At 51.6% G+C, this 21964-nt stretch overlaps 8 protein-coding genes across 8 annotated transcripts; 5 read left to right on the top strand and 3 right to left on the bottom strand.

Annotated features, from left to right (window-relative positions):
* Positions 1 to 3549: 3549 nt before the first annotated feature.
* On the bottom strand, positions 3550 to 4296 carry N7518_010042 (putative NlpC/P60-like cell-wall peptidase; the record flags this gene model as incomplete). The annotated part of the gene is made up of 1 exon (XM_057190968.1): positions 3550 to 4296. The coding sequence occupies one exon, from the start codon at positions 4294 to 4296 to the stop codon at positions 3550 to 3552; it is 747 nt and encodes a 248-aa protein (XP_057037104.1).
* A 925-nt stretch (positions 4297 to 5221) lies between these two features.
* N7518_010041 (uncharacterized protein) lies at positions 5222 to 6235 on the bottom strand (the record flags this gene model as incomplete). Its single annotated transcript, XM_057190967.1, has 3 exons — positions 5222 to 5557; positions 5609 to 5712; positions 5998 to 6235. The coding sequence occupies 3 exons, from the start codon at positions 6233 to 6235 to the stop codon at positions 5222 to 5224; spliced, it is 678 nt and encodes a 225-aa protein (XP_057037103.1).
* An 864-nt stretch (positions 6236 to 7099) lies between these two features.
* Positions 7100 to 9436, top strand: N7518_010040 (uncharacterized protein; the record flags this gene model as incomplete). The annotated part of the gene is made up of 1 exon (XM_057190966.1): positions 7100 to 9436. One exon carries the CDS (start codon positions 7100 to 7102, stop codon positions 9434 to 9436), a length of 2337 nt encoding a protein of 778 aa, XP_057037102.1.
* A 25-nt stretch (positions 9437 to 9461) lies between these two features.
* N7518_010039 (uncharacterized protein) lies at positions 9462 to 9674 on the top strand (the record flags this gene model as incomplete). The annotated part of the gene is made up of 1 exon (XM_057190965.1): positions 9462 to 9674. One exon carries the CDS (start codon positions 9462 to 9464, stop codon positions 9672 to 9674), a length of 213 nt encoding a protein of 70 aa, XP_057037101.1.
* Positions 9675 to 10261: 587 nt separating this feature from the next.
* N7518_010038 (uncharacterized protein) lies at positions 10262 to 13339 on the top strand (the record flags this gene model as incomplete). Its single annotated transcript, XM_057190964.1, has 1 exon — positions 10262 to 13339. One exon carries the CDS (start codon positions 10262 to 10264, stop codon positions 13337 to 13339), a length of 3078 nt encoding a protein of 1025 aa, XP_057037100.1.
* Positions 13340 to 14174: 835 nt separating this feature from the next.
* Positions 14175 to 17518, top strand: kgd1 (alpha-ketoglutarate dehydrogenase KGD1; the record flags this gene model as incomplete). Its single annotated transcript, XM_057190963.1, has 3 exons — positions 14175 to 14396; positions 14511 to 16555; positions 16612 to 17518. 3 exons carry the CDS (start codon positions 14175 to 14177, stop codon positions 17516 to 17518), a joined length of 3174 nt encoding a protein of 1057 aa, XP_057037099.1.
* Positions 17519 to 18224: 706 nt separating this feature from the next.
* N7518_010036 (putative PHD finger domain protein (Ing1)) lies at positions 18225 to 20266 on the top strand (the record flags this gene model as incomplete). The annotated part of the gene is made up of 4 exons (XM_057190962.1): positions 18225 to 18632; positions 18701 to 19353; positions 19405 to 20147; positions 20208 to 20266. 4 exons carry the CDS (start codon positions 18225 to 18227, stop codon positions 20264 to 20266), a joined length of 1863 nt encoding a protein of 620 aa, XP_057037098.1.
* A 348-nt stretch (positions 20267 to 20614) lies between these two features.
* dscB lies at positions 20615 to 21687 on the bottom strand (the record flags this gene model as incomplete). The annotated part of the gene is made up of 2 exons (XM_057190961.1): positions 20615 to 21298; positions 21421 to 21687. 2 exons carry the CDS (start codon positions 21685 to 21687, stop codon positions 20615 to 20617), a joined length of 951 nt encoding a protein of 316 aa, XP_057037097.1.
* Between the last annotated feature and the right edge of the window lie 277 nt (positions 21688 to 21964).

Raw genomic sequence — 21964 nt, 5'->3', positions numbered from 1 at the left:
TTGCAGCTGCTAAAATCAGATCACAGATATTGCGGACATCTCGTGATCGATACCCCTGGCTCCTTATCTCGCCAAGGGGCAAAGAGGATGTGCGCCCTGTCGTGGAATGCTTGCTCGAAGTATGCCTCAGTGCCCCGGATGAGAATGTGAACAGTACTAAGCTATCTTAAAGGACAAAGCGAAATTGCCGTCAATTTCCAGCGAAACCGGCATAACCTTTCCCGACGACCCTTGGCGCACCGTGGTGGATTACTATCCCGTCGTTTGGACAAGAAGGGCAGGGAAGCTTGACCCACCATTTCCTGGAAAGTACTTGGTGATTGTTGGGTTGGAATATATGGATCATAATAATGGATTTCCTAAAATAAACCGAGGCTCATTATGGCCTGGAGAATATGTTATTGTTTCCGGTGATAGTGAAATGCAGTTGACCGAAGAAGGAGGGGGCACATCGTTGTTTATCCTGTTAAACGCAACTTGATGATATTTTGCATGACTATAATTGACCGTTGGCTTGCTGATCTCGAGGTGGCAACGAAGGAGACATGCGTTGTGTTTTCTTAGTGACCCTTGGCACTTCCGCCGGGTGCTAAACTGATGGCACCTCTACCTCTGCCCTATTCGTCCAAGGAGCGTTGGAATGAAAATGAGATGTTTGCCTTAGTGCTGAGTCCCCTGCAGATACAACAGACCAGGCGTCATTAGCATCAAGTTGGGCAACATTGTGACGATTGGAAACAAACTGGACTGCTGCTATCCCGGCCGAAGTTGCCCAAGAGTTGCTGCAACCAGATTGACGTATTTCAACTGCTGTTGTTTTTGGTACTTTCGTGTCACTAGCACGAGCATTAGGAACATTTGCCATAGTTCCGAATGTTGAAAACTTACACAATCTTATCCCAGGTCCCACTGCGATTTTTCTTAACTCGACATGAACCAGCGGTGCTGAAGTGCCTGCGTTGCGGTGATCCTTTTAATGGGGTCGAGGTTTGTCATTTTGCATACTAGATCTCTAAGGTCTTGATCCACATACTTCCAAGACTCGAAAGGTTGTCTTGGAGTATCCGAAGTAAAGCTGCTAGCAATGGAGATGAAGCGCTTATGAAAAGGATTGTCTTCTCCTATATGCTCCAGGAAACAATTGAGACCTTGTTCGTCGGCAAAATATGATACGTGTCTGTGGAGAATGTAGCACCAAGAGTCCGCTGCAGTCAATTGGGAATCGCTTACGCGAAATACCATCTCATTGAGCATGACATATATCATCTAAAGTTATAGGGTAATTAGTAGGGGCTAAGAATTAGTAAGAAGGATAAGACGTACGACTATCCCAAAAGAAAAGATATCTGAGGCTTGGTTCTGACGAGATCGGCACCAGCTTTCAGGGCTCCTCCATATAGCATTACCGCAGAGGGGACCTCTTAGCCATTTGCCCGGTGGCAAAAGGACCGTATCCTCGAGATCTGATAGTTGGACAGTTTTGACTACTAATTGACCCTCCGTACCCTCGTCATAGTCAACTAAGATATTGTCAGGCTTGATATCTATAAAAAAGTTAGAATTTCGAGGCACATAGTATCAAAGGGTGTCTAGGCTTTCCATTGTGAATGATTCCACGGTCGTGCATATAAGCTAGCCCATGTAAAGCTGATCGGAGGATGTGAGTCCTTGATTCCCGACTCAGCGATCTCTGGCTTAGACGAAGCAAATCTCCCGCAAGAAAGGGGTAGATAAATAGATCAAGGTCCTGGATAGTGTCGACTACCGTTCACAGATTGTGACAGGATGCCAATTTTTTCTACAAGTCCAATTGATACTCAAACTCCCCGGGTATCATGTTTTTTGCAATAAAGTTTCGTTCATCTGTGCTTTCATCATCAGATTAGTTAGCAGCGATGTCACAGGGGAGGCTACTTGAGTGGCACCTACCGCGCACGATATACGCATAACAGGGGCTTTCTACGATCAGCAAGGATTTCTTCGATCCTGAATATCTGGCCAGAATCACTTTTGAGAACTGTGCCCAATGGTAGAGGCTCTTCCCGGGGGTGCAAAGTGGTAGCCATACGAGAAGACCGAGAAAAAGGATTTAGATACAGACAGTGAAACTGTGACGGCAGAACTGTGGTTGAAGAGAATGGCTTCATTGAATCAAACAAGGAGATTCCCCGAGTGAATACTCGAGAAGCCAGCATGATTCAAGGTTGGGAGGGTTCTGGTTATATGACATGTATGTTGTGATCCCAGAGGGTTTGCACCGGGGAATCACCTGAGCACGGTCCACCAGTAGGACACCTGACCTGGGACCTTGTTTCTAGATACTGCGTTTTGAAAGGGGCTGTATGAGCTCGTGGGCTCTTACCTGGCTCCAATTGTAGAGAAATGGGAGGATAAACTAACAGGCAATGATGAAGGATAGCCCGTGAAGAAGCACCCCAGAAAGAGCCAAGAGACCATTTCTATAATCGAGCCTGACCAAGTTCATAGATATATATCTTTATTCTGGCATTGTGCCTCCATAGAAGACATGAGCCGATCTAGGAGATCGTACGATGATTAGAAGATTTCTGGTTCATGAAAGCCATGAGTCAAGTTATGTGGATGAAATAGAGATCAAGTACTACATTCAGAGCACTGGAAGTAGAAATTCAAGTTGGGAAACGGTGGTGTCTTGCGAAGGACCGCGTGTAAACAAAGAAGGCAAACAAAGAAGGCGCAATGCATGTGACATTGACATTGACATTGACAGGGAAGGTACGAGGGACCTGGCGCACGTTAGGAAGGCACGTGGGTTGGGGGTATAAAAGGACTCCTTCCCCCATTTCTCTTCTTCTCTTCTTCTCTTCTTCTCTCCTCCCCATCTCTCTGACCACCATCTCACCGTAGCCCCCACGAGACAGTGTAGGCAGAGGGACCCGTAGCACATGCTGCTTCACCTACCACAGGGATCATAATATTACCATTGTTATGAGGTCCATGTAGGTCTGCATCAAACATCAAACCTGGCGTTCTCGTGGATGTTCCTGAGGTCATGGCTCTCATTGCCATTTGACAAGTCCCACGGAATACATGAGGGGTGTAAATCTTCGTAGCCGAAGACGCATAGATTTGATTAAAGAATCGTCATCGTTCGTTAACATGTTTCTTGCTTTGAAGAGTACGTTCCTAACAACTTTTTGTCTGGACCTGTCCAGATTCTACGGTAGCATTGTCCTGCCATACAGTGTTATGGGCCAGGTTATCTCGAAACAAAAAGTGAGAATAACAAGGACGAAGAGAAGAAAGAAGAAAAATCAATTGTGCGTCTTTGATCAAACAATGCAAATACGGATTTACTCGCTTTCACTCGCCTACGTAATAGGAAGAAACGTTCTCCTTCCTAGGCAAGAACGGCAAGTACGACCAGTCGAGCGGAGTATATCAAGTTCACCTTGTCTTCGCTTTCTGCCTATCTGATCTGCTCACAAATTCATCTGAAGCTATTCATATCCCTCCGCTTACCCAACCGCCACAGCCGTCGCAAAACCCGAAAATGCTACAAACTCCAGCTTAGTCCACAACATGGATGTACCTGTAGGGCTTGGCCGTGAAACTGCCAACCTTCCAACCAACAGGTCGCCTGTACGCAACGCAGCCGTACGTACCGCGGCACTCAAGCGTATTGTACTCCTTCTTGGAACTGTCGGCCCACGAAGTGAACAGAGTGACATGGCCAGCAGCACCGCCAGTACCAGCGCCTAGGGTTCCAACAAAGTCACCAGGCCGGAGGTCGCTCCACGAGATGGACTTGGCAATATCCGGGAGGCTCACGGTGTTATATCCTGGCGCATACGCATGGAAAGCCATGCTGACGAAGCCCGAGCAGTCTGTGCGGTATTTGCGGCCTTGGGGGTCCGGGTATTCGGCGTTCATGGAGTATGGGATGTGGCGGGAGACCCAGAACTGACCGCGGGAAATGATCTCCTTGCGACTTATCTTGCCCTTGTAGGATGAGCTGCCGCTGCCAGAGCTGCCACCGCTACAGTCCTTGGTGACCATGCTGTTTGAGCCGGTCTTCACATAGTAGTCGGTAACATAGCAGCCGTCAGATGTCTTGTCCCAGATAGAGTTTCCCTGAATGTTTTCGCCATAAGTCTGGCATGTGATCTTGACATCGGCACCTTTTTTGTATGTCGTGACAACTGCATTGCTCGTTGAGGGACCAGTGCGACAATTGGCAACACTGGCAGTGATGGCGTACGCATTGGAAACGGAGAAAGCCGCAGCTAGGGTCAGAGCCAAGTTCGTGAATCGCATGATGGCGAGTAGGCAAATCCTGCGTGTTTTTCTGAGGACTTCGTTTCCTTCAATGATGCGTTCGAGGATAGAGCTTTGAATTGATATGAGAGACGATGAAGCTTTGAATGTCTTTGAATTTGTAACCAGAATATTGTGCATCAGGCCGGGCTAGGATACTTATACCTTGACTGAGATGCGTCGATCTTACCAGGTGCTGATCAACGTGGAACTGAGCGCCGAGGAGAATTTGTCTAAAATTAGGCCTTCGTTTCATTTTCTCGTAATACGATGAAGATGCTGAAGATCAACCGTACTCTGGGGCTAAAACGATGGCCTGTATGAAAAGTCCGGGGCGAATACGACGTGAGGTCTGAAAGATCCAGATATGTTACCAAAAATAGTCCCGTTTCTTCACCTTGGCCTCGTGCTATACGAGCCACATGTATACGAGCCCCATGGGCGATCGGCAGAATCGAAACAAAACGGCAAATCGAGGATGAAAACACGAGATTGCTTGGCAGAAAGCCGGGATGAACACGATATAGTAGGAGTGACTTCTCCTAGAATAGATGTTCTATCCTTCGGGTACCAAGAGCTCGAACATATTTCAATTCTCCACATTCGACTGCCCCCACTAGAAGAAAAGGGAAGAGAGAACTTTTTATTCTTTGCAAAGGCCCATGGACTGATGGAGGCCAGGGAAAAGAAGAAAGAGTAATTTTATATGCTGCAACGGATGCAGCAGGGGTACCGACACGGCCTGCCTACAAAACAGGGTGAAAGCAAAGTTGTTCACTAGGAGTAGTAGACCACAACATTATCGTTGAACCCTCACCTAGTGGGACTTGAAGACTTGAAGAGAGCACTAATAATATCCTGAATTAGCACTATTTCAGGGTAGTAATACAAAACTTCCTCATTGTGCTTGACATCCCGGTCGAGTCTAGTAATTGTTTCTGTCCCTATTCCCTATTAATATGTCGACCTCTTCTTCTCTGGCTCTAGGTCCGAGTCTGAGTTCGACCTCCATCTCAAATCTCTCCCTGCCATATGGTTCGTCTTGTAGCGTCGCTATTTGGTCTGTCCCAGGGGGAAAGTCCGACTCGAATATCGGCTCCCCGGCCCCTCGCATATTAGCGAGCACGCTTTGCCGAAAGTGCCATCTTAGGAGCTCGTCCGCGACATGGTCTGGGTCGTTTGGGTCCCGGCAGATCGGGTCAAGGACTTTTCCATCAATTCTATAGGAGTCTGGTACAAACGAGACAATCTTATATCCGTCCTATCTCTTATTAGTATCTCTGCGTGGGAACTTGGTCCTTAGGATACATACATCGGGGTTAATAGAGAACATATACTGATCAAAACAACCGTGTAGCGTCGCACTTATAAGCAAACCGTTCTGAATAGAGTTCTTTAAAACTCCTGTTGTACGGTCTATATTCGTTATCCAGCACCCGAAGTTATGCTGAGTTTTCTCCAGGGGGAATATATGGGCAGCTTGTAAACCATCCCATATATCCCAAGGCGCAAGAAGGTTGATATCGCCAGAAATAACACATCTCCCGTCTCTCTGACGGACCCCAGTACGAAATGAATCTTCTCGACTCGATTCAGAAAAGCTGATCACGCGAGCAAACCACGCTTCGTCTGTTACCCTAACAGTTCCTAGTCGAACGGTGAGTAAATATAACCGTATGCTAGTTATACGTGAAGTCTTACCATCACAGGAGATGACATAGTCGCCAGGGACAACGGCACTATTTGATGGTGTGATAATTCGATCGGATGCTCGATGCTTTATCGTAAGATTCTCCGCCTGAACTAGCAACACGTTGCGGAGAATCCAGATCAGGTTAGCGTCCGTTACGGAACCAGCTTGGAAGAAACCTCCTAGGAGGTCATTGGATGCGTTGTAGAAATGGACATTGCGCCACCTGCTCCTGTCCCTGCTTGGCATGGTGAGTAGTTGGCGGGAAAAGATGCAGACCTCATGAGGGATGACAGGATAGGAAGGTATGCGATAAGACAACGATATCAGCACGTGACCGGTGCCAGTTGGATTGGAGCCATTGAACTTGACAGGTCACGCGACCCGAGTCTCCAACCCTAATCGATGTATTCTCACTGGTCAGATCTAGCAAGGTAAACCTCGAAAGCAATTTAACTCGCAATTTAACTCATGGAAAAAAGTTGAGGCCGCGATATCTGTTGATGGTCTGATTGGTCCGGGGTTGTCAAGTCCTCTAGCTCAGATGCAGATACACCTCGGGATTGCCTTCTTGGGTTTCCTTTTGATGCATGTTCCCGGGAAGCCTGCAGAAAGGCAGCGAAGCAGAGGAATGGCGGGGGGTTAAGGGGTTGCCTGAGACACTCCTTATACTTCTTATACCGAGTATTCCGGACTCCTTATATAGATATAGGGAAACGCCAAGACCTCTAGAGCAGAGTGGAGAGTCGAATCCGCCTGACTCGGCGCGCAGAACGTGTTGACTGGTCTAAGACACGGACACAGAGGCCCCTTAGTGGCTTTGGATTCCTTGCTTTTGGGGACTTTTAGGAGGAAATTGCATCGATATATTATTAGCATGGAGTTACTAGTTCAGTTGGCATTCCAGGGCAAATTATTGTACGACAGCAAACTTCCAAAATTAGCCGCTATTCCCCAGCCCAATTTCCTGGTTTTTCGTTTCTTTCCCTACATCTCTTCTGGCTTCGTTTCTTTGTCTGGTATCCCTGGTATTCCGAGTTCCTTTGATCCTGAAACCTTCTTTAATTTGAATCGATCTGAATGGATGGGTAGTCGGTGACTAAGACCTATATTATGGCGTACAACGCCATCGCTCAGCTCGACCACGAGGTGGCTTCTGTCTCTTCCGCTTCCGCTTCGCCCTGTCCCTCGCCCACTCACAAACATGCCTTTGAGCAGCTGCCGCTCGATACTGATCATATCGGGGGCGGAAGCCATCTAGAAACTGCCAAAACTACAGAGAACCCGACTTTCAGTCGATTAGGTTCGATGATCCGCTCCATGACTGCTGCCAGCTACGATGTAGTAGAAGATGATGACTATGACGCCGATCCTTCCCCCGAGGAGCGAGCCAACAGCCTCCGTATCCCACCACTCAATACGACCGCGCGAAATCCTTCTCCGGAGCGCCCCATTCACAGCGCATGCAGTGAGGTTCCCGTACCTCTCAGCCACCCTACCCCGGATTTGCAGTCGATACAAGGAGCCTACAAAGGAAATGTCACGCGGTTGGAGCAAAGCGCGGAGCAGCTGAGCTCGTCCTCCGCGGACATTGAGAGCGAGATCCGTCGCATGGATCAAGAGCAAAAGCGCCGCTCAGTCAGTTCCGCGTCCAATTCAATCCACCGGACTGGTGCATTCTCCCCGGTAGCCACAATTTCCTCCGCCCATGGATCAATTGCGTCGCCCGGGCGTCAGCGCTCCGTATCGGGGGCGCGTCTAGCTCAGCTTGCGGAGCCTGCACATGAAGAGGAGCCTGAAGTGGATGAATTCCCTGGGCTCCCTGATCTCCCACCGGCACAGCCCCTCTTCAATACCCAGAGCGATTACTATTACGACCAATATGTCCCACAAGGAGTTCCCGCAGAGCCGGAGTTGCAGCGCCGGGCCTCGGTCGCATCATTCGATACCTACCAGCAGGCGCGGACACTGTTCACCGACTTTGATGGCGTCCATTTCACACCCTTGGAACCAGGTCGCCAGGTTTCTCTGGAGCAGCCGCCGCTCGCCCGCAACCCAGACCATTATAAGAACCCGCGAGCAGGGGAGAATATGGTGTTTTATCCCGCGCCTGTCCCACGCATGTTGAATCTCCCACCGAAGTTGTCACGCAGGGAAAATATCGACCGGGATAAGCGTCGTACACAAATCGCAGGCGCCATCGCCGCTCAGGATAGAAAGTCAACTGTTGGGCTACCCGACGCCGTCCTAGGAGACTCACGCGATAGCCATAACGATAAACGTAAATCGACAGTGCCACCACATCTCCGTGCCAGTGTATTTTTTGATCAGCCGAGTACATCACTCCAGGTCGAGGTCAAACAACAGTCCGCGGTTGCTACGCTGGAGAGTATTTTGGACGCCTCTGCGAATGCACCCGTTTCGGCTTTCACCGATCACCCATATGCTGGTCAAGTCGGCGCGTTCATCTACAACACGTCAAAACGCAAGACCCTGACAAAAGACCCGACAGTGCACAAGACAAACCGTCTTTCGCGGGCCATCTTTGGCCAGTCTTATAACACTAATAATGTAGAAGAAGATGAGGTCCCCGCCACTTTGCGACATGGCTCGGACGACTCAGATAGAAATGATGATGAGCACGGCCATGAGCGTGGGCCGGAAGGCACTGATGGCGAAAGTGAGGAATCTGAAGACGAGGGGTCTGACGACGCGGATATTATGGATTATGTTGGTCCACCGAATACGCTCATCGCCGAATTGGAATTGCGGAAACATGAGTTGAAGCATCGACGGCGGACAATTGTGCCGGTGCCTTTCCGTGGTATGCGGTCCACTTTATTAGAAATGGACGATATGGTTCAAAAGCAAAGTGATAACCGGCGGCAACGTCCTGTCGCTTTGGCCTGGGAAGGACGGGATGATGACGATGATGTTCCCCTGGCTATGCTGTACCCCGAGAAAACCAACATCGAAGAAGATCGACCTTTGGGACTGCTAGCGATGCGGCACCAAGAAGAAAATGAGCCTCTGAGTTCACGCCGTGCCAGGTTGCGGGGTGAACCAATCCCGCGGCCGGAGCAACGTCCTGTTACAATGTATGCAGAGCCCCCGGCGCATGTCCCTGAGCCGGCCGCCGAGAGCGAGGATGAGACAGAAGTAGAGACCCTCGCCGAGCGAGTTCAACGGTTGAAGGGACATAAGCGCTCGGAGAGTAAGTTCGCCAGCGACTTGATGGCCGAAATTGACACCCGGGCTGGAGTTGCGCCTAAAGAGCCCGAAGAAGTCCCCGTTCCCATCGAGGAAGAGACACTCGCACAACGACGCAGTCGCCTTAGAAAAAGAGGCCGCTGCTGCTCCAGCGGCTCCAAAGAACCCGCGAATGCGCCGGAGCATGGCCGCGCTTACACAGGGTCGTCCCTCCCACCTTGCTCGTCAGTCGTCGTATGATGTTTTCAATCAGCGGCCTGTCACCATGTCCCAGTTTGGGAATCGCATGTCCATGCAACAGTTTCCGACACAAATGCGATATCCGCCACCTGTAGGATACCCGATGGCACAACAATATGGGTATCCTATTAACCCTGCGATGATGGGCATGAATGGCGTGGGGTATGCTCCAAACATGGTACCCCCTGGCCCGGTCAAGACTGAGGTGATCGATCGCTGGAGGCAAAGCATTCGTTGAAAGCGTTATCACTTAATTTTTGCTTTATGTTTTGTCCGTTAGCATAGCATATGGCTGTTTGAGCGTGTCATTCTTTTATTTATTTCTTTTTCTCGAAGGATATCTACGGAGCCTAGCTGTACGATTTACAGGGGAATAACTGCATACATTTCGGGGAATTTAACCATATGAGCCCAGCTCAGCAAAAAGTCAACATTGAAGACGACAGTAGGGGCAAGAATGTGACGCGATATTGTAGAAAGGCCCAGACACTGCAGCAGGATGGGTGTAACCTCACTTTTAGCCGCGCGTTACTTTGATCTTTGTCTTTTGTATAAATAAACGTAAAAATCGAGATGTTTACTGCAATTTGCTATGGATTACCCCTTCTTTGCGTGCAATCGAGTTTAATAGGCTTACAAAAGCTTGAGGGTTACGAACCTTGGAATCCCACGGGTGGGTTTTGCATCTCCCCACGGTCCAGTTGTCTGTATATGACAGCGTATTTGTTCACCTAGCATATGCAGTTGATAACTGTAATGGACTATTACGCCGCTTGAGCATACGCGCGACTCAACCTGGCGTCGTGAGGGCCTCAAGGAACTGCCATGCCGCCATCTACTGTCTTTTCGTACTGGCGCCGAGACCATCGACGTTCGTCCGCGTCGCCTGCTTCGATCCCCGCGCCCTCACCTGTCAAGGGAGCGAATGGAAGCCCCATTAAAAGCCCTCCCCAACTTCCACAGATTCCGGATACACCGACGCTCACCACTGCCCTCGACGGTCACCCCTCACCCGATGGCCCCTCTTCGAACGAGGCGCCGCTGGATATAGATACCTCCAAGCTGAACATCAGCTCATCCGTCGCGCCGATATCCTCCTCCTCCATTACTCTTGCTCTTCCATCGCCGGCATTTGAAAAAGAGTGTCGTCCTCCCTCCAGCCCCGATAACGAGGAAGAAAAATTTACAGCCCAGTCGAATAATTCACAACTGTCCGTGACAGGTCTACGATCCGATCAAGGAGACGCAGAGCCGAATTCCAAATCAAGCTCGCCTTTCCGACGTTCGTTCGGCAAGCAGAAACGGTCGCCGACTGCGCCAACGGCGTCGGGCCATTTCCGGTTCAGAACCTCGCCGGACGCTTCACCGGCGGATAAACAAACAATACTACAGAGGGATTTCAAGATGGAGGGTAGCACGACTGTCCGGCGCACTGGGGATCGTGAAGTGTCTGTAGAACAGACACATCATAAGTCCGGCAAGGCGATGCTCCATCTCCTGAATCCGATGTCTCTTCTTGCGCGCAGGCGCTCCTCGCAGGTCGTTAGCTCCCGCGCTGAAGACCTCAAAATCAAGAACCGCAATGTTCCTCCTATGCCGGATGACTATGATCCCAGAATTCGTGGAAAGATCGTCCATGATTTTTCGGCGCCTCGGCCTCGCCGCAACCTTTCGGCTCCCCAGCAGGATACACTGAATGGGCCGGATACTTCACCACCGCAAATACCCAGTCAACCCCGTGGCGCCAGTTGGAATGACCAGGCGAAACGACACAGCGATCACTCGCCTGTTTTTAAGGAACATTTCGAGGACCAGAATGCTCTACAGGTGGAAAATAAGGGGTATCTTCAGTCTTCACTTTTAACAGGCCAATCGCAGCCTGATTATGATAGCTCATTGCCGGTCTTTGCGCGGAACTTGCCTTCGCATCTACCAGACAGAACTATAGATGGTTCGGAGCAGCGTGAGCATGAGGCGGAGGAACCTCCAATATCACCCACAACAATCTCCCATGCTCATCCTCAGCACCCTCAAGACCAAGATACTATTCCTAATGTACCCTTCAACCCCTCGGCCTTGCCGAGACATCTCAAGAGCAATGCGTCCCGATTCAGCTTCGATATGATCGGAGTGGAATCATCTACACAAGAGAGAATGCTAGAAGAGAAGCACAAGGCCAAGGAAGCCTCCCGCAAAATAGAGGATGGGTATTTCGATGACTTCGACGAGGACTTCGATGATGACATGCTGGATGACCTGGATGGTCTGGAAGAAAAGATTCCTGGCGTCAATGCAGATGCCGATGATGACGATTTCGATGATTTCTCAATTCCGCGAGATATCAACAAGGCCAAGTCCTGGGTTGTCCCGGGGTTGTCACCCATTGTTGCTAGCCCGCTTACTGTTGCTAGCCCGCTCACTGCTGCACTGCCATACCCAAACCAAAACCCATCCTACTCTGCCTCTCGTCTATCCGAGGCCACACAATTAGACCATGCCCCCCAGCAACATCTACCAGAGGAACAGCCGTCCCTAGCTGCCAGAACTGATGCGACATCAAGTCTTCCCGAGGTTCCGGTTGCGAAACAAGCGGCTCCAATTCTCGACGATGATGATGATCTTTATTTTGATGACGGCGATTTCGGAGATCTTGCTGCCGATAACCAAGATAGTGGATTTGACGAATCGATATTCGATGACGTAACCAGTCATTTATACGAAAGAAAACCGGTCGCTGCCCCAGCAGCACCTATACCAACGGACAGTGCGGTCCCTGACGCCCCTGACGGCCCTGACGGCCCTGATGGGGACGACTCTTCAGGGAAAGAAAGTCCCATGGCAGAAATGGGAGACCAAACTCTGCGGCACATGCCTAGTGTGGCTAGTGACTACCGGGTCACAGGATCAATCAAGCGTGGTCCTCTCGGCGAGCCGATACCAAATATGGGTCCTGTTCGTGCCCATGGTGGAGGTGTGCTCACAGAGCAAAATCTAGATATTTTGCACAATGCTCTAGCCTTCGCAGCCAATGAAGCATCATATAGTAGCCGGATTGAGCGCCAGTTCGGCACGAGCGAAGGATCCGAGGGACAAGACAGCACAGGTCAAATATCGCCGACAATAGACTCGCAACCGGGTCTGATTTCTGATGACAGCCGGGTCGGGCAACCTGCGGATGCCATGGCCTTTGAAAACGTCTATGATCAGGTCTACGATGATCAGTTCTACGACGATGACGATGATTCGTATTTTGACGATGCCATCGTTGCTGCTGCTAACGCCGAAGCTCTTGAGAACGACGACGATGGCTTCTACGGTCAAGAGTTCGGCTTCTACGCACACGCAGATGGCACCGGCGCCTCTGAGCTAACCAACGGTGGATACTTCGGTCCGCGACGGGTCGAAGGCATCACACGGAACCACAGCAGCCGCGGGAAATTCCAAGAACCCAGTTTGACCCCTATCACTGAACGGAGCGAATGGAGCACACGGAACTCTATGATTTCCATCAAGGCCCACGGCGGTACCCATCCAAATTCAGCTCTAGCGAGCCCCGGACTGGCGCAGCTGGTTGACATGGGCAGTCTCGACGATGAGATGACCCTGGGCGCGCTCATGAAGCTACGCCGTGGGGCCTGGGGCGGGAGCAACAGTAGCCTACGCAGCAGTGCAGGTAGTCCCCCACCACATCCGCTGTCGCCCTCTCACCGCGCCAGCCTCAACGGTGCCGAAGCAAGTCCAACCGTCTCTGAAACGAGGCCTTTCAGCCCCGATGAGGGGGGTTCCAATGGTGTCGGTTATTTCCATGACGACAGCCACCCACGTACTACTTCGCCGTTGTCCGGGCGTCCAGATTATGAAGAAGTTCCCAACAGTGGACCTCAGCGACTCAATGTCTTGTAATATGGTGCCTGACATCCGTAAATCTGGCTCTAACGATCTATTATTTCTCTGCATATGGCCATTGTGCGGTGTGACGATTTCATGAATTATCGACTGTCGGTTTATACGTTAATTTTAATAGCGATCGCAATCTGATAGAAACAAAGCTTGAATTCCGATCCCAACCAGATCTCACAGCCAGAAAAAGACTTGGCACTGGAAAAGCAGGGAAATCCGGGAAGCCAGGGAGATGTATGTAATCGCAATCACTTCCAGTGCCATTGGGCCGAAAATTCCCGGACAACAGCCCAAAAGCTTTAGCCGGCTACGGAAAGCAGTGGGCATCTTCGGGGCTCTCCCGAGGTTCTGCGTATGAAAGTGGTCGAAAGGGTCGAAAGGGCTAGATAGGTGGCTCCTGCATCGGCTGTAACTCGGGCTGACTCAGCACACCAGCTTCAGCTGCCGTCACACCCGTCATTCTCGGCAGCTCATCCTTTTGCGCTCTTCTCTCGCTTCATCTTTCTTCTACCACTTCCCCTAACTTTCTTTTCTTATCTAGAGCGTTGTAGCTCTCTGATGAGTCCCGCGTCCATACAGGTGCTACGGCAATACTAGTCGACACCTGATTTGTGATTTAATTCGTACGTATACTTACGTCCCTTCCTTTCCTCCGTATTCCGGCTTGCTCGCACTACAGGACAACCTGGCAATTTGAGGCTGACACGATAGCATACAGTGAACCTGACTCTGAAACGTCTCTTTGGTCAGAACCACGAACTAGTGTCTTCCCAATTCCCCTCTCCTCTCCTCTAAATTCGAAATACTTTATTGGACCTTGATCCAAGAAAATCCCGCAATGTTTAGAAACAGTGCTTTGAAGGCCACCAACAGCGGCATGCTGCGTGGTGCGACCTCTTCATCATGCCGGCGTTCATTCCACCTCGCCACAGCTGCTCGCAATACGTCAAAAAGCTCCGGCTTCAGCCTGGCCGCCCGTCGGCCTATGGCTGTTGTCGACCGTGCTTTCAACGGTTCCCGGTCCTATGCGGCCTCCTCGGAGGGACCTAGTCAAGGAGTGGTAAGCAACAACAATCTTCATGATCGGTGTCAATCCGATCCGGTTCCCCGGTAGTTCAAATATATCAACGGGCATTCGACTAATGCGACGGCGCGATCGCTCTTACGTGAATAGGACCCCAACGATTCTTTCCTTACTGGTAGCACTGCCAATTACATCGATGAGATGTACTTGGCATGGAAGAACGACCCATCGAGTGTTCACATCTCATGGCAGGCGTACTTCAAGAACATGGAAGAGGGCAAAATGCCCATCTCCCAGGCCTTCACTCCTCCCCCTACCCTTGTCCCCACCCCTACCGGTGGTGTTCCCCAGGAAATGCCCGGCCTGGGCCTCCACGCTGGTGCTGACGTCACCAACCACTTGAAGGTTCAGTTGCTCTGCCGCGCCTACCAGGCCCGTGGTCACCACAAGGCCAAGATCGACCCTCTCGGCATTCGCGGAGAGGCCGAGGCCTTTGGCTACGACAAGCCCAAGGAGCTTGAGTTGGACCACTACGGTTTCACTGAGCGTGATTTGGACCAGGAGTTTTCCCTTGGACCCGGTATCTTGCCCCGTTTCATCACCGAAACCCGCAAGACCATGACTCTGCGCGAGATCATCGCCACCTGCGAGAAGATCTACTGTGGCTCTTACGGTGTCGAGTACATTCACATTCCCGACCGCAAGCCATGCGAGTGGATCCGTGATCGTTTCGAGGTCCCCCAACCTTACAGCTACTCGGTTGACGACAAGCGTCGCATCCTTGACCGTCTGATCTGGTCTTCCAGCTTCGAGACATTCCTCGCTACTAAGTTCCCCAACGACAAGCGTTTCGGTCTGGAGGGTTGCGAGACCCTAGTTCCCGGTATGAAGGCCTTGATCGATCGCAGTGTCGATTACGGTATCAAGGACATCGTCATTGGTATGCCTCACCGTGGTCGTCTTAACGTTTTGTCCAACGTCGTCCGCAAGCCCAATGAGTCCATCTTCAGCGAGTTCTCCGGCTCTACTGAGCCTTCTGATGAGGGCTCCGGTGATGTCAAGTACCACTTGGGTATGAACTTTGAGCGCCCTACTCCCTCCGGTAAGCGAGTGCAGCTGTCTCTGGTTGCCAACCCCTCTCACCTCGAGGCTGAGGACCCTGTTGTTCTTGGAAAGACCCGTGCTATCCAGCACTACAACAAGGACGAGTCTCACTTTGACACCGCCATGGGTGTTCTGCTGCACGGTGACGCTGCCTTTGCTGGCCAAGGTGTTGTCTACGAGACCATGGGAATGCACTCTCTCCCTGCCTACTCCACAGGTGGTACCGTCCACCTTATCGTGAACAACCAGATTGGTTTCACCACCGATCCCCGTTACTCCCGGTCTACCCCCTACTGTTCCGATATTGCCAAGTCCATTGACGCCCCTGTCTTCCACGTGAACGCAGACGATGTTGAGGCTGTCAACTACATCTGCCAGGTCGCTGCTGACTGGCGCGCTGAGTTCAAGAGTGATGTTGTCATTGACATGGTCTGCTACCGTAAGCAGGGTCACAACGAGACTGATCAGCCTTCATTCACCCAGCCGCTTATGTACAAGCGCATTGCCGCCCAGAAGCCTCAGCTCGACAAGTACGTCGATAAGCTGATTGCCGAGGGTACCTTCACCAAGGAGGACATTGATGAACACAAGAAGTGGGTCTGGGGAATGCTCGCCGACAGCTTCGACCGCAGCGATGACTACCAGCCCACTGGTAAGGAGTGGCTGACTTCCGCTTGGAACAACTTTAAGTCTCCCAAGGAGCTGGCCAATGAGGTCCTGCCTCACCTGCCTACCGCTGTTCCTGCCAAGAACCTCCAGCACATTGGTGACCTGATCTCTGGTGACGGTGTTCCCAAGGGCTTCGTGCTCCACCACAACCTCAAGCGTATTTTGGGTGGACGCAAGAAGGCCGTTGACCAGGGCAAGAACATCGATTGGGCCACTGCTGAGGCTCTCGCTTTCGGTTCCCTCGTTGAGGAAGGCTATCACGTCCGTGTCTCCGGTCAGGATGTTGAGCGTGGTACTTTCTCCCAGCGCCACGCAGTCCTGCACGACCAGGAGACTGAGAGCACTTACACCCCCCTACACCACGTCAGTGAGAACCAGGGAAGCTTCGTCATCTCTAACTCCTCCCTGAGCGAATATGGTTGGTAGGTTTTTGAAGTCAACCTCCCCCGCGTAATAAAAATTCTGACATGCAATCTAGTCTCGGCTTCGAGTACGGTTACTCTTTGACCTCCCCCAATGCCCTTGTGATGTGGGAGGCTCAGTTCGGTGATTTCGCCAACAACGCTCAGTGTATCATTGATCAGTTCATCGCCTCTGGTGAATCCAAATGGCTGCAGCGTTCCGGCCTGGTTGTGTCTCTGCCTCACGGTTATGACGGCCAGGGCCCAGAGCACTCTTCCGGACGTATGGAGCGCTGGCTCCAGCTTTGCAACGAGGAGCCCCGTGTGTTCCCCTCGGCCGACAAGCTGGACCGTCAGCACCAGGACTGCAATATGCAGATCGCCTGCATGACCAGCCCTGCCAACCTGTTCCACATCCTCCGTCGCCAAATCCACCGCCAGTTCCGCAAGCCTCTGGTCATCTTCTTCTCCAAGTCTCTGCTACGTCACCCCATTGCCCGCTCTGACATCGAGGCCCTGGAAGGCGAGTCCCACTTCCAGTGGATCATCCCCGATGACGCCGCCGCCATCGACGCCCCCGAGAAGATCGAGCGTGTTATCCTGTGCTCTGGACAGGTCTACGCTGCCTTGATCAAGCACCGCGAGGCCAACAAGATTACCAACACTGCCATCACCCGTGTTGAGCAGCTGCACCCCTTCCCTTGGGCTCAGCTGAAGGAGAACTTGGACAGCTACCCCAACGCTAAGAGCATCGTCTGGTGCCAGGAGGAGCCTCTCAACGCCGGTTCCTGGTCGTACACCCAGCCCCGTCTTGAAACCCTGCTCAACTCTACCGAGCACCACCACCGCCGCCATGTCCTGTACGCCGGTCGCGCTCCCAGCGCTTCCGTTGCCACCGGTCTCAAGGCCGTCCACCTCAAGGAGGAGCAGGAGTTCCTCGAGGAGGCTTTCTCTATTGAACAGGATCACCTGAAGAACGAGTAAATGCCTTTTTAGCGATTTGATCCGACTTCTGTGGATGAGATATTTGGCATCTTGCACCGACACTTGCATTGAGTTGGGTGTCATATATATTCATCGGTTTTCCTAGAACCTACCGTGTAATCCGTTGTTGTACTACCTCTTTTTATTGTTCTGATTTCCTTTGTTTGTTAGATGAGTCCTAGGTTCATAGTCATGCTATGCTAGGACAGTCTTTTGGTTGTCCTAATACAAGGTCTCCTTCTATACCTAGATCCACGCTATATGTAAAATACAAAGAATCCTTGACTAGACGCATATTTATTTTCCACTTGTAATCTCATCGATTGCATTAATTGTAATTTGTAATGTTCTACTCCGTAAACTTCTAACTAATCACCGTAGCTCACATTAATTGCATTGATTGTATGCGCTGTTCCTGATATGACGTCACCGACATACCCGGATGATTCAGCAATGGATGCCTGATTAATGCCGCAGGCAGCTATATCACCTGATTGGATTGCCAATCGCTCTTCTCCGCACGGAAACTTCAGCAGTAGCTTCTTCTGCATCGATGCCCTTCTGTTGCTACGTGAGGTGTTGACTCTTGTCCATGGTCCCAGGTCATTGCTGAACCCCATTGATTCTTCAAATCTCACAATTTCCTCCTCAAATTGGGGTAGGCTCACCTCAACCCTCCTCCAACGGCGCAGCTCCAGTCTCAACTATGCCCTTCACCACGTCCGTCGTCTCGTCGTCAGTCAACAATCCGCCGGGCCAAGGAATCCGACAGTCCGCCCGTCAGACACGTACAAACCCGTCTCGAATCTCCAAAACCACCGGACGGTCATCCTTCGCGTTCGGCGGAGGCTCGACAGCTGAAATTCCTTCCACGCCCCCTGTTCCCCACGGCTTCTATCCTGCGCTCACGCATTTTACCGATGCGATAACAGCGCTTCCGCGCGAGTTCCGTCGCCACAACTCTCTTCTCAAGGAAGTTGATGCGAAGGCGTGGGCTCTCGAGGAAAATCTGCTACAATTACTTAAGTTCTCCTCCCAGTCGCAGCCCGTTCCTCATCCCCCACACCCGGCGCCTATCGTTGGGGGTGTAATTCGGGAGGATGTTTTGCCCAAGGTGAGCTTTCCGCGCGATTCTTTCAATTGTCTACTCGACGTTTACTAATACCGCCACTCTTGCGCCAGGAACTATCCCAATCACCGGAAACGTCCGAGAGCAAAAGCCGTCGACTTCTCTTCGATCGTGTACGTCAAAGCCTCTCCGACCTGATGATGACCGCCGATGAGAAGAATCACGTCATTTCGAACGCGAACGAGGAATTGGATCGCCAGGTTGTCCGACTGGATACGGTGTTCCCATACATTGCAGGCGAGATCAGCGAGGAGGCTCGCTTGGGCAGCTTGACACACTGGGCGTATTCCAACAAGAGTACCGCGAAGGCAGCGACTAATGAACGTCCGCGCCGGGAAGCGGTAGCGCAAAGACAGGATCTCTCGCACGTGCTCCAAGAGGCTGAAGCTGCTAGTCGCAGTGAAGCGCGGCGCGATGCTGTTCTGGCTCGGAAGCAACGTCGGGCACAGGCCGACGCGGACTATGAGGATACGCGCAGCTCAGGCACCCGCAAGAACAACAATGCGAAATCTCGGGGTGGAGATCACGCGGCTGACGCGAATGCTGCACCCAAACGTCGGAAGGTGGAGCGCTCACTGCCGGTTGACACTAGTGCTCCGATGGAGCGCTCTGCTAGCGGTGCTGGGAGCCAGAGAGCCGCGAATAAAGAACCAGCAGAGAAGAAGCGGACTCGCGCTCCTAATTCGGCCGCTGCTGCACGGAAGAAGTACGTCTCATTTCACTGCGTTAACTACTACATCCAACTGACTTTTCTTAGGGCCAACGCTTCCAGTGCTGCATCTCCCGTTCTGGCCCCGTCGCCTTTGATTGGAACATTCAATGGCCCACGGGCTGCCGCTAGTCCAGGACCCAACACAACAAGGCCACAGTCTTCACGAGCCCAGAATTCTGGACCAGGCAATTCGCGCGCGCGGCCATCGTCATCGGCTTCAAACCTTCCTAACAACAGTATGCTGTTTCAACCACTTCCCCCGGAACTATCAATTAACCATGTCCTCCGCGCAGACAAAGTTACCGATTCCAGATCTACAATCCGGGACGGACCCGTCAAAAACGAACTTGTTCACGCAGACCCACACCGTGACTACGACGGTGATGCCAACGGTAGAACATCCGTTCCAGCAGGATCCAAGCGCGATGATCTGGATGGAAAATCCGGTTCTGCCGAGGTCGAGACGACCAAGGGACGCAATTCCAAAACATCAACGCCTATCCTCCCCGCATTTACAGAGCCCAGCCAACAACACGCACGACCCACGCGAAGTCGAGACCCAGCGTCTACCAAACGAACCCAGAAAAAGCCCATCCCACAGCCTGCAATACCCTCCGACGACGAGTCGCTTCACGAGGGCGACGATGAAGACGAGGAGGGCGAGCCGCGCTACTGTTACTGTAACGAAATCAGTTTCGGCGAGATGGTTGCTTGCGACAATGACGCGTGTCCGCGTGAATGGTTCCATTTGTCATGTGTGGGCTTGACAAAACCGCCTGGGAAGAATGGTAAGAGTTTTTTCTTTGTCCTCGAATCATACAGGTTACTAACAGTCTCGTCTCTATTAGTTAAATGGTATTGTAACGAGTGCAAGGAAAATATGAGACGGAGTCGCAATGGACGGTAATATTCCGTTCAGGGTTATAGACATGATGCATTGATGATATGGCGTTATGTGGTATTTTCAATTGGCACATAATCTAGCGGAGATACGGCCTTGCTAGTTGATATTCTAGACTTTATGCATTTCTTTCTTTGATCAAGTATTATCGTATTGTATACTTATGCATTGGTGGGATTTCAAACGTGGGGGACACGACATGAATCGATGATGAATATACGAATATAGGACTTTGAGGACGGGCTAGCACCTCCTACAAAAGACCCAATAACCATCTCAATCATACATCTATACCAGATGGAAAATGCCCAACAAGCCTTGCATGCAAGCTCATCCAGAAAAAAACAAGCGAAACTACCAATCACGCGTCAACCGACTAACAAACCCACCACCCTCACCAGCAGTATTCGCCCGTCTCTGAGCCTGCGCCCCAGACCCCTCCAACCCAGAAGCCGAAGCCGCAACCTCCCCCTCCAACCTCCGTCGCAAATCCTCATACCTCTCCCTCTCCGCCCCAGACGCAGCTCCAGCCCCACCCCTCCGCTCCTGCTCGCCAACCACCCAAGCCGGAACGCGGAACCCGGTGCTCGCCGGCGACAGACCCGGTAGCAGGTCCGCGCGCCAGGCGACACCGACGATCCAGCCCACGGCTGAGGGGAGGAGCATTGCGGGGAACTGGGAGAGGGCTAGCTGGGCGGCGACGAGGTAGGTGGTTGATTTGTCGGAGAGGAGGAGGGAGAGGCTTGGTGGTGGGGGTTTGGGGTCGGATGAGGATGTGGTATTTTCAGCGGAGGGATCGGTGCTGGTGGTGGTGTCAGTGGTGTTTGTTGTGGTGGGGGAGGATGTGGATGTGGAGCCGATGCGGTAGTGGTATGTGTATGGGATGGTGGCGTGGTACTGCGCCAACAGCGCGAAGATCGTGGCTGTTGGGCCGGAGGGGAGGTAATTGAAGTTGTTTAGGGATAGAGGGCGGAGTAATAGGGCGAGGAGAATTGGCGGGAGGAGAGTTGTATAGGGTAGTGTGGTGAGGAGGAAGGTCTAGCGAGCAGTTGTCGTTGTTAGCATAGGTCGCATATGATGCTCTTCGGCTTCTCCGTTCCCACATGGTTGCATAGTCTATGCATAGCTGCAGGAATGGAATAAGATAAAGAAAGACTAACCGCTATCTTCCGCTTCCCCCACGCGCGCTCAACAACCCGCAAATGGTAAACCAGCATGGCGGCGAAGAGGGCCTCACTGGAATTGGTAAAGCCAACGACCTGCCACACCAATGCGCGCCAGAACTGGGAGTAGGGCCAGAAATGGGGCGAGACATAGATCACGACGAGGTGTTTTATGTCGAAGAGGGAGAGAGCGATGGACGAGGCTATCGTGTAGATGAGGAGCGCTTTGGTGAGGGGCGCATTTGTGAGGCCGGAGGTGAGCATCTTGAGGCCCCTTGTTTTTTCTTCAGTGTGGATCTGGTGTGAGAATCATCCGATTTTGGGGAGAGGGGGAGTTGGAGAAGGTTTAGTGTAGTTAGTTGAGGGGACAGATGGCATGAAGGTCCCGAAGTCCGGGGAAGCTCGGCATGCCGATCTGTGATCATTTTTATGTCATTTATGTAGACAAACTTGGTTATGTAGATTAATGAGATATCGAGATTTGTTTCTCTGTACGAATGAATCATTGAACTTCTTATAACCTATCATATTATACATCCCA

Source organism: Penicillium psychrosexuale, assembly GCF_028828465.1.
Source record: "Penicillium psychrosexuale strain IBT 29551 chromosome Unknown utg000006l, whole genome shotgun sequence".
NCBI classification, from domain to species: Eukaryota; Fungi; Ascomycota; class Eurotiomycetes; order Eurotiales; family Aspergillaceae; genus Penicillium; species Penicillium psychrosexuale.
Note: the sequence above shows the minus strand (reverse complement) of the source record. Positions and strands in the feature narration are given on the sequence as shown.